This window comes from Oncorhynchus keta, chromosome 18, assembly GCF_023373465.1.
Source record: "Oncorhynchus keta strain PuntledgeMale-10-30-2019 chromosome 18, Oket_V2, whole genome shotgun sequence".
NCBI lineage: Eukaryota > Metazoa > Chordata > Actinopteri > Salmoniformes > Salmonidae > Oncorhynchus > Oncorhynchus keta.
In genome coordinates this window covers 55,172,861-55,187,794 of record NC_068438.1, presented here as the reverse complement: position 1 = coordinate 55,187,794, position 14,934 = coordinate 55,172,861, and the positions used below count along the sequence as shown (strand labels likewise).

General features: G+C 46.7%; 1 protein-coding gene and 1 long non-coding RNA gene across 7 annotated transcripts in view; one reads left to right on the top strand and one right to left on the bottom strand.

Annotated features, from left to right (window-relative positions):
- Positions 1-14,934, top strand: part of LOC118382746 (transcriptional coactivator YAP1-like) — a 122,868-nt gene that overhangs the window by 106,778 nt on the left and 1,156 nt on the right. The window contains exon 6 of the mRNA XM_052468725.1: positions 2,979-3,112. Coding sequence (XP_052324685.1) covers positions 2,979-3,112 — 134 coding nt within the window. The remainder of the gene's footprint in view (positions 1-2,978; positions 3,113-14,934) is intronic.
- LOC127908915 (uncharacterized) lies at positions 7,106-12,214 on the bottom strand. 6 transcript variants are annotated; one of them, XR_008069044.1, is made up of 6 exons: positions 11,428-12,214; positions 11,302-11,364; positions 10,748-10,831; positions 10,517-10,621; positions 9,259-9,300; positions 7,861-7,902 (listed from the first exon to the last, which is right to left on the bottom strand). It is a non-coding gene; the product is annotated as an uncharacterized LOC127908915 (long non-coding RNA). The 6 variants fall into 6 exon arrangements; XR_008069041.1 differs by lacking the exons at positions 7,861-7,902; positions 10,517-10,621; positions 10,748-10,831; positions 11,302-11,364 and adding an exon at positions 7,106-7,249 and having other exon boundaries at positions 11,407-12,214; XR_008069043.1 differs by lacking the exons at positions 7,861-7,902; positions 10,517-10,621; positions 10,748-10,831; positions 11,302-11,364 and adding an exon at positions 7,462-7,503 and having other exon boundaries at positions 11,407-12,214.

The window sequence follows — 14,934 nt, the reverse complement described above, 5'->3', positions numbered from 1 at the left end:
AGTATAGTGGAATAGTATAGTATAGTATAGTGGTATAATATAGTATAGTGGTATAGTATAATATAGTATAGTGGTATAGTATAATATAGTATAGTGGTATAATATAGTATAGTGGTATAGTATAATATAGTATAGTGGTATAATATAGTATAGTATAGTGGTATAGTATAATATAATATAGTATAGTATAGTGGTATAGTATAATATGGTGGTATAGTATAATATAGTATAGTATAGTATAGTATAGTGGTATAGTATAATATAGTATAGTGGTATAGTATAATAAAGTGTTATAGTATAGTGGTATAGTATAATATAGTATAGTGGAATAGTATAGTGATATAGTATAGTGGTATAGTATAGTGGCATAGTGCAATATAGTATAGTTGTATAGTATAATATAGTATAATGGTATAGTATAATATAGTATAGTGGTATAGTATAATATAGTGGTATAATATAGTATAGTGGTATAGTATAATATAGTATAGTGGTATAGTATAATATAGTATAGTGGTATAGTATAATATAGTGGTATAGTATAATATAGTATAGTATAGTGGTATAGTATAATATAGTATAGTGGTATAGTATAATAAAGTATAGTATAGTATAGTGGTATAGTATAATATAGTATAGTGGAATAGTATAATATAGTATAGTGGTATAGTATAATATAGTGTTATAGTACAGTGGTATAGTATAATATAGTATAGTGGTATAGGATAATGGCATAGCACGATATAGTATAGTGGTATAGTATAATATAGTATAGTGGTATAGTATAATAAAGTGTTATAGTGGTATAGTATAATATAGTGGTATAGTATAATATAGTATAGTATAGTGGTATAGTATAATATAGTATAGTGGTATAATATAGTATAGTGGTATAATATAATATCATGGTATAGTATAATATAGTATAGTGGTATAGTATGATATAGTATCGTGGTATAGTATAATATAGTATAGTGGTATAGTATACTATAGTATAGTGGTATAGTATAGTGGCATAGTACAATATAGTATAGTGGTATAGTATAATATAGTATAGTGGTATAGTATAATATAGTATAGTGGTATAGTATAATATAGTATAGTGGTATAGTATAATATAGTATAGTGGTATAATATAGTATAGTGGTAGGGGCTAGTAAGGGGCTAGTAAGGAGCTAGTGCAGGGCTAGTGCAGGGCTAGTAAGGAGCTAGTGCAGGGCTAGTAAGGAGCTAGTGCAGGGCTAGTAAGGAGCTAGTGCAGGGCTAGTAAGGAGCTAGTAAGGAGCTAGTGCAGGGCTAGTAAGGAGCTAGTGCAGGGCTAGTGCAGGGCTAGTAAGGAGCTAGTGCAGGGGTGTAAATAGTAGTGCACTATATAGGGAATGGGGTGCTATTTGAGACTCAGATGTTGACAACAGACAGTACATCTCCTCAATAGGGCTCCTTCTCTCTCTCTCTCTCCCCCACTGTCTCTCTCTCCCCTACTGTCTCTCTCTCCCCTACTGTCTCTTTCTCTCTCCCTCTCTCTCTCTCTCTCCCCTACTGTCTCTTTCTCTCTCCCTCTCTCTCTCTCTCCCCTACTGTCTCTTTCTCTCTCCCTCTCTCTCTCTCTCCCCTACTGTCTCTTTCTCTCTCCCTCTCTCTCTCTCTCCCCTACTGTCTCTTTCTCTCTCCCTCTCTCCCTCTCTCCCCTACTGTCTCTTTCTCTCCCCCTCTCTCCCTCTCTCTCCCTCTCTCTGTCTCTTTCTCTCTCCCTCTCTCTCTCTCCCCTACTGTCTCTTTCTCTCCCCCTCTCTCCCTCTCTCTCCCTCTCTCTGTCTCTCTCTCTCTCCCTCTCTCCCTCTCTTCCTCTCTGTCTCTGTCTCTGTCTCTCTCTCTCTCTCTCTCTCTCTCTCTCTCTCTCTCTCTCTCTCTCTCTCTCTCTCTCTCTCTCTCTCTCTCTCTCTCCCCCCCTCACTGTCTCTCTCTCTCTCTCTCTCTCCCCCACTGTCTCTCTCTCTCTGTCTCTCACTGTCTCTCCTACTCTAGGTCAGGTGATGGTGTAATAGGGTGTATGTCTCTTTAATCCTAGATTTAACTTTGTATACAGTAGATAGAAATGAATTCGGTGGCACACACACACACACACACACACACACACACACACACACACACACACACACACACACACACACACACACACACACACACACACACACACACACACACACACACACACACACACACACACACACACACAGAGACTGAGACTTTGGCATACAAGGACTGTACAGAAACAGGTGATGGACTCCTGCCCTACGGGCCGTTCTGGTCCACTCTACAGAAACAGGAGATGGACTCCTGCCCTACGGGCCGTTCTGGTCCACTCTACAGAAACAGGAGATGGACTCCTGCCCTACGGGCCGTTCTGGTCCACTCTACAGAAACAGGAGATGGACTCCTGCCCTACGGGCCGTTCTGGTCCACTCTACAGAAACAGGAGATGGACTCCTGCCCTACGGGCCGTTCTGGTCCACTCTACAGAAACAGGAGATGGACTCCTGCCCTACGGGCCGTTCTGGTCCACTCTACAGAAACAGGTGATGGACTCCTGCCCTACGGGCCGTTCTGGTTCACTGTACAGAAAAAGGAGATGGACTCCTGCCCTACGGGTCGTTCTGGTCCACTCTACAGAAACAGGTGATGGACTCCTGCCCTACGGGCCGTTCTGGTCCACTCTACAGAAACAGGAGATGGACTCCTGCCCTACGGGCCGTTCTGGTCCACTCTACAGAAACAGGAGATGGACTCCTGCCCTACGGGCCGTTCTGGTTCACTGTACAGAAACAGGAGATGGACTCCTGCCCTACGGGCCGTTCTGGTTCACTGTACAGAAACAGGAGATGGACTCCTGCCCCACGGGCCGTTCTGGCCTGGACAAGGTTTCTTACTTGTTTCCTTGACTTCCACTAACACGTGCTGTGTGTGCTGTGTGTTCATAGGAGCTGGCTTTGAGGACCCAACTACCTGTCAGTATGGAGCTGGACGGGGGGACTCCCAACCCTGTGACGTCCCCTGGGATGGGCCAGGACGCCAGAACCATGACAACCAACAGCTCCGACCCATTCCTCAACAGGTACGCCTTATCAGTTGTTATGACAGCTTACCTCAACAGGTAAGGTATCAGTTGTTATGACAGCTTACCTCAACAGGTAAGGTATCAGTTGTTATGACAGCTTACCTCAACAGGTAAGGTATCAGTTGTTATGACAGCTTACCTCAACAGGTAAGGTATCAGTTGTTATGACAGCTTACCTCAACAGGTAAGGTATCAGTTGTTATGACAGCTTACCTCAACAGGTAAGGTATCAGTTGTTATGACAGTTTACCTCAACAGGTAAGGTATCAGTTGTTATGACAGCTTACCTCAACAGGTAAGGTATCAGTTGTTATGACAGCTTACCTCAACAGGTAAGGTATCAGTTGTTATGACAGTTTACCTCAACAGGTAAGGTATCAGTTGTTATGACAGCTTACCTCAACAGGTAAGGTATCAGTTGTTATGACAGTTTACCTCAACAGGTAAGGTATCAGTTGTTATGACAGTTTACCTCAACAGGTAAGGTATCAGTTGTTATGACAGTTTACCTCAACAGGTAAGGTATCAGTTGTTATGACAGTTTACCTCAACAGGTAAGGTATCAGTTGTTATGACAGTTTACCTCAACAGGTAAGGTATCAGTTGTTATGACAGTTTACCTCAACAGGTAAGGTATCAGTTGTTATGACAGTTTACCTCAACAGGTGAGGTATCAGTTGTTATGACAGTTTACCTCAACAGGTAAGGTATCAGTTGTTATGACAGTTTACCTCAACAGGTCTTAACATGTATCATAAGGAGATATTATACGGTGTGCTGCATCTCTCCTCAACAGGTTTGTCTGTTTATCTGAGGGCCGGTTTCCCAGACACAGATTTAGCCTGACCCACTAGAAACACCTTTGTCTTCGCTACATCTGTGTCTGGAAAAACCGGCTCAGAATGTTCTAGATATTCTTAACCCGGAAAAACACAGCTCCGAAAATAAACATTAGTCATGATTTGTGTCATAGTGTTTGAAGTATTAGTAAATTGTTGTGGATGATATCATCCCTGTTTGGAGCATGATTACCGTAACTTAATGTGACCTGAGCGGGTAGGAAAAACTCAGGGTTCTGGGGTCTCTGCCTTTCTTACACACACACACACACACACACACACACACACACACACACACACACACACACACACACACACACACACACACACACACACACACACACACACACACACACACACACACACACACACACACACAGTGACTAGTGTGTGTGTGTGTGCATCCTATCAGAACTGTGTGTGTGTGTGCCTAGTGCTGTGGTGGGGGGAGATTGAGCCCCTGTGTGAGCTGCCTGAGAGGCATTTGTCTGAACTTAACCCCGTTCACATGGAAGTGACTCATTCAGACCAGGGGGGCTGTGCTGAGAGAGTGAGCCTGCACAATACCGGCATCTGGTGGACATGATCGGTACTGCAGGACAGGGCGTTTCACAGAGTTTTTAAACTCATCGGCTCAACATGTTGAGACTCGTTGGGCATCAGATTAGCCCAATTCCATGATAATGACATTGAATGATAATCAGGGATTTCTATTGCAGAAGCAGTTACTAAATGTCTTTATATTAAATTTTCATTCTTTATTTTTAATCTTTATATTATATACGCGCATTGAATTTCCTGTGCAGCTGAACATTTTGTCAAATCCAATTATATAAATGTTTTTTTTTGTTTTAATGAACCATTTGCAGATTGTAGTGGTTTTAAACGGTATCTGAATGGTTAAGGAGTGTCTCATATATTCAGCCACGTGTTGTTAAAACACTTTTAGCATTATGTCTGAGCTGGATGCATTGATACAATGAGTGTACAACACGTTTACACTACAACACGTTTACACTACAACACGTTTACACTACAACACGTTTACACTACAACACATTTACAGTACAACACGTTTACACTACAACACGTTTACACTACAACACGTTTACACTACAACACTACAACACGTTTACACAACAACACGTTTACACTACAACACGTTTACACTACAACACGTTTACACTACAACACTACAACACGTTTACACACAACACGTTTACACTACAACACGTTTACACTACAACACGTTTACACGTTTACACTACAACACGTTTACACTACAACACGTTTACACTACAACACGTTTACACTACAACACTACAACACGTTTACACTACAACACTACAACACGTTTACACTACAACACTACAACACGTTTACACTATAACACTACAACACGTTTACACTACAACACGTTTACACTACAACACGTTTACACTACGACACGTTTACACTACAACACATTTACAGTACAACACGTTTACACTACAACACGTTTACACTACAACACGTTTACACTACAACACTACAACACGTTTACACTACAACACGTTTACACTACAACACTACAACACGTTTACAGTACAACACGTTTACACTACAACACTACAACACGTTTACACTACAACAGTACAACACTACAACACGTTTACACTACAACAGTACACCACGTTTACACTACAACACATTTACACTACAACACGTTTACACTACAACACTACAACACGTTTACACTACAACACGTTTACACTACAACACGTTTACACTACAACACGTTTACACTACAACACATTTACAGTACAACACGTTTACACTACAACACGTTTACACTACAACACGTTTACACTACAACAGTACAACACGTTTACACTACAACATGTTTACACTACAACACGTTTACACTACAACAGTACAACACGTTTACACTACAACACGTTTACACTACAACACGTTTACACTACAACACGTTTACACTACAGCACTACAACACGTTTACACTACAACACGTTTACAGTACAACACGTTTTACACTACAACACGTTTACACTACCAACACGTTTACACTACAACACGTTTACACTACAACACTACAACACGTTTACACTACAACACGTTTACACTACAACACTACAACACGTTTACACTACAACACGTTTACAGTACAACACGTTTACAGTACAACACGTTTACACTACAACACGTTTACAGTACAGCACGTTTACACTACAACACGTTTACACTACAACACGTTTACACTACAATAGTACAACACGTTTACACTACAACACGTTTACACTACAACACGTTTACACTACAACACGTTTACACGTTTACACTACAACACGTCTACACTACAACAGTACAACACGTTTACACTACAACACGTTTACACTACAACAGTACAACACGTTTACACTACAACACATTTACACTACAACAGTACAACACGTTTACACTACAACACGTTTACACTACAACACATTTACACTACAACACGTTTACACTACAACACGTTTACACTACAACACGTTTACACTACAACACGTTTACACTACAACACGTTTACACTACAACACGTTTACACTACAACACGTTTACACTACAACACGTTTACACTACAACACGTTTACACTACAACACGTTTACACTACAACAGTACAACATTTACATTTACATTTAAGTCATTTAGCAGACGCTCTTATCCAGAGCGACTTACAAATTGGTGCATTCACCTTATGACAACACTGATACATTGACCTATAGGAATGGAAACTGGTACATTGACCTATAGGAATGGAAACTGGTACATTGACCTATAGGAATGGAAACTGGTACATTGACCTATAGGAATGGAAACTGGTACATTGACCTATAGGAATGGAAACTGGTACATTGACCTATAGGAATGGAAACTGGTACATTGACCTATAGGAATGGAAACTGGTAGAGGCTTTGGTTTTTCAGTATGTTCGTATGTGTTACACCTGTGCTGGTTGGCACCTCGTTAGTCAGTATTAAAATATATATATATATTTAACCAGGCAAGTCAGTTAAGAACCAATTCTTATTTACAATGACGGCCAACCAGGGAACAGTGGGTTAACTGCCTTGTTCAGGGGACAGAACAGCAGATTTTTACCTTGTCATCTCTGGGATTCGATCCAGCAACCTTTCTGTTACTAGTCCAACACTCTAACCACTAGGCTACTTGCTCTAACCACAAGGCTACCTGCTCTAACCAGTAGGCTACCTGCTCTAACCACTGGGCTACCTGCTCTAACCACTAGGCTACCTGCTCTAACCACTAGGCTACCTGTCTGTAACCACTAGGCTACCTGCTCTAAGCACTGGACTACCTGCTCTAACCACTAGGCTACCTATCTGTAACCACCAGGCTACCTGCTCTAACCACTAGACTACCTGCTCTAACCACTAGACTACCTGCACTAACCACTAGGCTACCTGCTCTAACCACTAGACTACCTGCTCTAACCACTAGGCTACCTGCTCTAACCACTGGGCTACCTGCTCTAACCACTAGGCTACCTGCTCTAACCACTAGGCTGCCTGCTCTAACCACTAGGCTACGTGCTCTAACCACTGGGCTACCTGCTCTAACCACTAGGCTACCTGCTCTAACCACTAGACTACCTGCTCTAACCACTAGGCTACCTGCTCTAACCACTGGGCTACCTGCTCTAACCACTAGGCTACCTGCTCTAACCACTGGGCTACCTGCTCTAACCACTAGGCTACCTGCTCTAACCACTAGACTACCTGCTCTAACCACTAGGCTACCTGCTCTAACCACTAGGCTACCTGCTCTAACCACTAGACTACCTGCTCTAACCACTAGGCTGCCTGCTCTAACCACTAGGCTACCTGCTCTAACCACTGGGTTACCTGCTCTAACCACTGGGCTACCTGCTCTAACCACTAGGCTACCTGCTCTAACCACTAGGCTACCTGTCTCTGACCACAAGGCTACCTGCTCTCATCACTAGGCTACCTGCTCTAACCACTAAGCTCTAACCACTAGGCTACCTGCTCTAACCACTGGGCTACCTGCTCTAACCACCAGGCTACCTGCTCTAACCACTAGGCTACCTGCTCTAACCACCAGGCTACCTGCTCTCATCACTAGGCTACCTGCTCTAACCACTAAGCTCTAACCACTAGGCTCTAACCACTAGGCTCTAAACACTAGGTTACCTGCTCTAACCACCAGGCTACCTGCTCTCATCACTAGGCTACCTGCTCTAACCACTAAGCTCTAACCACTAGGCTACCTGCTCTAACCACTGGGCTACCTGCTCTAACCACCGGGCTACCTGCTCTAACCACTAGGCTACCTGCTCTAACCACTAGGCTACCTGCTTTAACCACTAGGCTACCTGCTCTAACCACTAGGCTACCTGCTCCAACCACTAGGCTACCTGCTCTAACCACCAGGCTACCTGCTCTCACCACTGGGCTACCTGCTCTAACCACTAGGCTACCTGCTCTAACCACTAGGCTACCTGTCTGTAACCACTAGGCTACCTGCTCTAAGCACTAGACTACCTGCTCTAACCACTAGGCTACCTATCTGTAACCACCAGGCTACCTGCTCTAACCACTAGACTACCTGCTCTAACCACTAGACTACCTGCACTAACCACTAGACTACCTGCTCTAACCACTAGGCTACCTGCTCTAACCACTGGGCTACCTGCTCTAACCACTAGGCTACCTGCTCTAACCACTAGGCTACCTGTCTGTAACCACTAGGCTACCTGCTCTAAGCACTGGACTACCTGCTCTAACCACTAGGCTACCTATCTGTAACCACCAGGCTACCTGCTCTAACCACTAGACTACCTGCTCTAACCACTAGACTACCTGCACTAACCACTAGGCTACCTGCTCTAACCACTAGACTACCTGCTCTAACCACTAGGCTACCTGCTCTAACCACTGGGCTACCTGCTCTAACCACTAGGCTGCCTGCTCTAACCACTAGGCTACGTGCTCTAACCACTGGGCTACCTGCTCTAACCACTAGGCTACCTGCTCTAACCACTAGACTACCTGCTCTAACCACTAGGCTACCTGCTCTAACCACTGGGCTACCTGCTCTAACCACTAGGCTACCTGCTCTAACCACTGGGCTACCTGCTCTAACCACTAGGCTACCTGCTCTAACCACTAGACTACCTGCTCTAACCACTAGGCTACCTGCTCTAACCACTAGGCTACCTGCTCTAACCACTAGACTACCTGCTCTAACCACTAGGCTGCCTGCTCTAACCACTAGGCTACCTGCTCTAACCACTGGGCTACCTGCTCTAACCACTGGGCTACCTGCTCTAACCACCAGGCTACCTGCTCTAACCACTAGGCTACCTGCTCTAACCACCAGGCTACCTGCTCTCATCACTAGGCTACCTGCTCTAACCACTAAGCTCTAACCACTAGGCTCTAACCACTAGGCTCTAACCACCACCAGGTTACCTGCTCTAACCACCAGGCTACCTGCTCTCATCACTAGGCTACCTGCTCTAACCACAAGGCTACCTGCTCCAACCACTAGGCTACCTGCTCTAACCACCAGGCTACCTGCTCTCACCACTGGGCTACCTGCTCTAACCACTAGGCTACCTGCTCTAACCACAAGGCTACCTGCTCTAACCACCAGGCTACCTGCTCTAACCACTAGGCTACCTGCTCTAACCACTAGACTAACCACTGCTACTGCGAACCACTAGGCTACCTGCTCTAACCACTGGGCTACCTGCTCTAACCACTACCTGCTCTCACCACTGGCTACCTGCTCTAACCACTAGGCTACCTGCTCTAACCACTAGACTACCTGCTCTAACCACTAGGCTACCTGCTCTAACCACTAGGCTACCTGCTCGAACCACTAGGCTACCTGCTCTAACCACTAGGCTACCTGCTCTAACCACTGGGCTACCTGCTACCTGCTAACCACTAGGCTACCTGCTCTAACCACTAGGCTACCTGCTCTAACCACTAGGCTACCTGCTCGAACCACTAGGCTACCTGCTCTAACCACTAGGCTACCTGCTCTAACCACTGGGCTACCTGCTCTAACCACTAGGCTACCTGCTCTAACCACTAGGCTACCTGCTCTAACCACCAGGCTACCTGCTCTAACCACTAGGCTACCTGCTCTAACCACTAGGCTACCTGCTCTAACCACTGGGCTACCTGTCTCTGACCACTAGGCTACCTGCTCTAACCACTTGACTACCTGCTCTAACCACTAGGTTACCTGCTCTAACCACCAGGCTACCTGCTCTCACCACTGGGCTACCTGCTCTAACCACTAGGCTACCTGCTCTAACCACAAGGCTACCTGCTCTAACCACCGGGCTACCTGCTCTAACCACTAGGCTACCTGCTCTAACCACCAGGCTACCTGCTCTAACCACTAGGCTCTAACCACTAGACTACCTGCCTCGAACCACTAGGCTACCTGCTCTAACCACTAGGCTCTAAGCACTAGACTACCTGCCTCGAACCACTAGGCTACCTGCTCTAACCACTGGGCTACCTGCTCTAACCACTAGGCTACCTGCTCTAACCACTAGGCTACCTGCTCTAACCACTAGACTACCTGCTCTAACCACTAGGCTACCTGCTCTAACCACTAGGCTACCTGCTCGAACCACTAGGCTACCTGCTCTAACCACTAGACTACCTGCTCTAACCACTGGGCTACCTGCTCTAACCACTAGGCTACCTGCTCGAACCACTAGGCTACCTGCTCTAACCACTAGGCTACCTGCTCTAACCACTAGACTACCTGCTCTAACCACTAGACTACCTGCTCTAACCACTAGGCTACCTGCTCTAACCACTAGGCTACCTGCTCTAACCACTAGGATACCTGCTCTAACCACTAGGCTACCTGCTCTAACCACTAAGCTCTAACCACTAGGCTCTAACCACTAGGCTCTAACCACTAGGTTACCTGCTCTAACCACCAGGCTACCTGCTCTCATCACTAGGCTACCTGCTCTAACCACTAAGCTCTAACCACTAGGCTACCTGCTCTAACCACTGGGCTACCTGCTCTAACCACCGGGCTACCTGCTCTAACCACTAGGCTACCTGCTCTAACCACTAGGCTACCTGCTTTAACCACTAGGCTACCTGCTCCAACCACTAGGCTACCTGCTCTAACCACCAGGCTACCTGCTCTCACCACTGGGCTACCTGCTCTAACCACAAGGCTACCTGCTCTAACCACCAGGCTACCTGCTCTAACCACTAGGCTCTAACCACTAGACTACCTGCCTCGAACCACTAGGCTACCTGCTCTAACCACTAGGCTACCTGCTCTAACCACTAGACTACCTGCTCTAACCACTAGGCTACCTGCTCTAACCACTAGGCTACCTGCTCGAACCACTAGGCTACCTGCTCTAACCACTGGGCTACCTGCTCTAACCACTAGGCTACCTGCTCTAACCACTAGGCTACCTGCTCTAACCACTAGGCTACCTGCTCTAACCACTAGACTACCTGCTCTAACCACTAGGCTACCTGCTCTAACCACTAGGCTACCTGCTCTAACCACTAGGCTACCTGCTCTAACCACTGGGCTACCTGCTCTAACCACTAGGCTACCTGCTCTAACCACTAGACTACCTGCTCTAACCACCAGGCTACCTGCTCTAACCACTAGGCTACCTGCTCTAACCACTAGGCTACCTGCTCTAACCACTAGACTACCTGCTCTAACCACTGGGCTACCTGCTCTAACCACTAGGCTACCTGCTCGAACCACTAGGCTACCTGCTCTAACCACTAGGCTACCTGCTCTAACCACTGGGCTACCTGCTCTAACCACTGGGCTACCTGCTCTAACCACTAGACTACCTGCTCTAACCACTAGACTACCTGCTCTAACCACTAGGCTACCTGCTCTAACCACTAGGCTACCTGCTCTAACCACTAGGATACCTGCTCTAACCACTAGGCTACCTGCTCTAACCACTAGGCTAACACCTAGGCTACCTGCCTCTAACCACTAAAACTACCTGAGAGCCAGGGTGAATAGACAGCCAGCCAATGAGGGCCAGGGTGAATAGACTGCCAGCCAATGAGGGCCAGGGTGAATAGACTGCCAGCCAATGAGGGCCAGGGTGAATAGCAAACAGCCAATGAGGGCCAGGCTGAATAGCAAACAGCCCCTGAGAACATGTGGTCCAGTCAGCAGACAGGACAGACTCTTCTCCCTCTATGACCCTCCTCTTATCCCTCTACTACCCTCCTCTTCTCCCTCTACTACCCTCCTCTTCTCCCTCTACGACCCTCCTCTTCTCCCTCTACTACCCCCCTCTTCTCCCTCTATGACCCTCCTCTTCTCCCTCTACTACCCTCCTCTTCTCCCTCTACTACCCTCCGCTTCTCCCTCTACTACCCTCCTCTTCTCCCTCTACTACCCTCCTCTTATCCCTCTACTACCCTCCTCTTATCCCTCTACTACCCTCCTGTACTCCCTCTATGACCCTCTTCTCCCTCTACTACCCTCCTCTTCTCCCCTCCTCTTCTCCCTCTACGACCCTCCTCTTATCCCTCTACTACCCTCCTCTTATCCCTCTACTACCCTCCTCTTCTCCCTCTACTACCCTCCTGTACTCCCTCTATGACCCTCTTCTCCCTCTACTACCCTCCTCTTCTCCCTCTCCTCTTCTCCCTCCCCTCTTCTCCCTCTACTACCCTCCTCTTCTCCCTCTACTACCCCCTCTTCTCCCTCTACTACCCTCCTCTTCTCCCTCTACTACCCTCCTCTTCTCCTTCTCCTCTTCTCCCTCTACTACCCTCCTCTTCTCCCCTCCTCTTCTCCATCTACTAGCCTCCTCTTCTCCATCTACTACCCTCCTCTTCTCCTTCCCCTCTTCTCCCTCTAATACCCTCCTCTTCTCCCCTCCTCTTCTCCCTCTACTACCCTCCTCTTCTCCATCTACTACCCTCCTATTCTCCCCTCCTCTTCTCCATCTACTCCTCTCCACTACCCCCTCTTCTCCCTCTTCTCCCTCTACTACCCCGCTCTTCTCCCTCTACTACCCTCCTCTTCTCCATCTACTACCCTCCTCTTCTCCCTCTACTACCCTCCTCTTCTCCCTCTACTACCCCCCTCTTCTCCCTCTATTACCCTCCTCGTCTCCCTCTTACTACCCTCCTCTTCTCCCTCTACTACCCTCCTCTTCTCCCTCTACTACCCTCCCCTCTCTTTCCCCAGCCTCCCCTCCCCCTCTCTCACAGTAGTCTCATTCATGCTGGCGTGGCTCTACTCTGCTACTCTGCCTTTTTCTCTGCTAATTAGTGTCAGAGCTCTCTCTCCTTCTCTTTCTTGTCTCTGTCTTTGTTCCCCCTTCTCTCTGTCTCTCTCTGTCTCTCTCTGTCTCTATCTCTCTCTCTGTCTCTCTCTCTGTCTCTCTCTCTGTCTCTCTCTCTGTCTCTCTCTCTGTCTCTCTCTCTCTGTCTCTCTCTCTGTCTCTCTCTGTCTCTCTCTGTCTCTCTCTCTGTCTCTCTCTGTGTCTCTCTCTCTTTCTGTCTCTGTCTCTCTCTCTCTGTCTCTCTCTGTCTCTCTCTGTCTCTCTCTGTCTCTCTCTATCTCTCTCTCTGTCTCTCTCTCTGTCTCTCTCTCTGTCTCTCTCTGTCTCTCTCTCTGTCTCTCTCTGTGTCTCTCTCTCTTTCTGTCTCTGTCTCTCTCTGTCTCTCTCTGTGTCTCTCTCTGTCTCTCTCTCTGTCTCTGTCTGTCTGTCTCTGTCTCTCTCTCTGTCTCTCTCTCTCTGTCTCTCTCTGTCTCTCTCTCTCTGTCTCTCTCTGTGTCTGTCTCTCTCTGTCTTCTCTGTCTCTGTCTCTCTCTCTCTGTCTCTCTCTGTGGCAGGAGGGAGGTTCTAAAGGGTCTGTGGGTTAGAACAGGAGAATATAGTTTAGGCCCTCTGGGGAAAGACTGAACAGTTGAGTTCAAATCTCCTTGGAACTTTAGGTAATGTTGTAATGTGAACAGGAGAAGGTTTTTCCAGAACCTACCACTTACTGTTTTGACTAAGGACAATATTTATGTCTGAGTGGACTGGAGAAGGTTTAGGTCTGAGTGGACTGGAGAAGGTTACGGTCTGAGTGGACTGGAGAAGGTTTAGGTCTGAGTGAACAGGAGAAGGTTTAGGTCTGAGTGAACAGGGGAAGGTTCAGGTCTGAGTGAACAGGAGAAGGTTTAGGTCTGAGTGGACAGGAGAAGGTTCAGGTCTGAGTGGACTGGAGAAGGTTTAGGTCTGAGTGAATAGGAGAAGGTTTAGGTCTGAGTGAACAGGAGAAGGTTTAGGTCTGAGTGGACAGGAGAAGGTTACGGTCTGAGTGGACAGGAGAAGGTTTAGGTCTGAGTGAACAGGAGAAGGTTTAAGTCTGAGTGAACAGGAGAAGGTTTAGGTCTGAGTGAACAGGAGAAGGTTTAGGTCTGAGTGGACAGGAGAAGGTTTAGGTCTGAGTGGACAGGAGAAGGTTACGGTCTGAGTGGACAGGAGAAGGTTTAGGTCTGAGTGGACTGGAGAAGGTTTAGGTCTGAGTGGACTGGAGAAGGTTCAGGTCTGAGTGGACTGGAGAAGGTTACGGTCTGAGTGGACAGGAGAAGGTTACGGTCTGAGTGGACAGGAGAAGGTTACGGTCTGAGTGGACTGGAGAAGGTTTAGGTCTGAGTGGACTGGAGAAGGTTACGGTCTGAATGGACAGGAGAAGGTTCAGGTCTGAGTGAACAGGAGAAGGTTTAAGTCTGAGTGAATAGGAGAAGGTCTGAGTGGACAGGAGAAAGTTTAGGTCTGAGTGGACAGGAGAAGGTTTCGGTCTGAGTGAACAGGATAAGGTTACGGTCTGAGTGGACTGGAGAAGGTTTAGGTCTGAGTGGACTGGAGAAGGTTTAGGTCTGAGTGGACTGGAGAAGGTTTAGGTCTGAGTGGACTG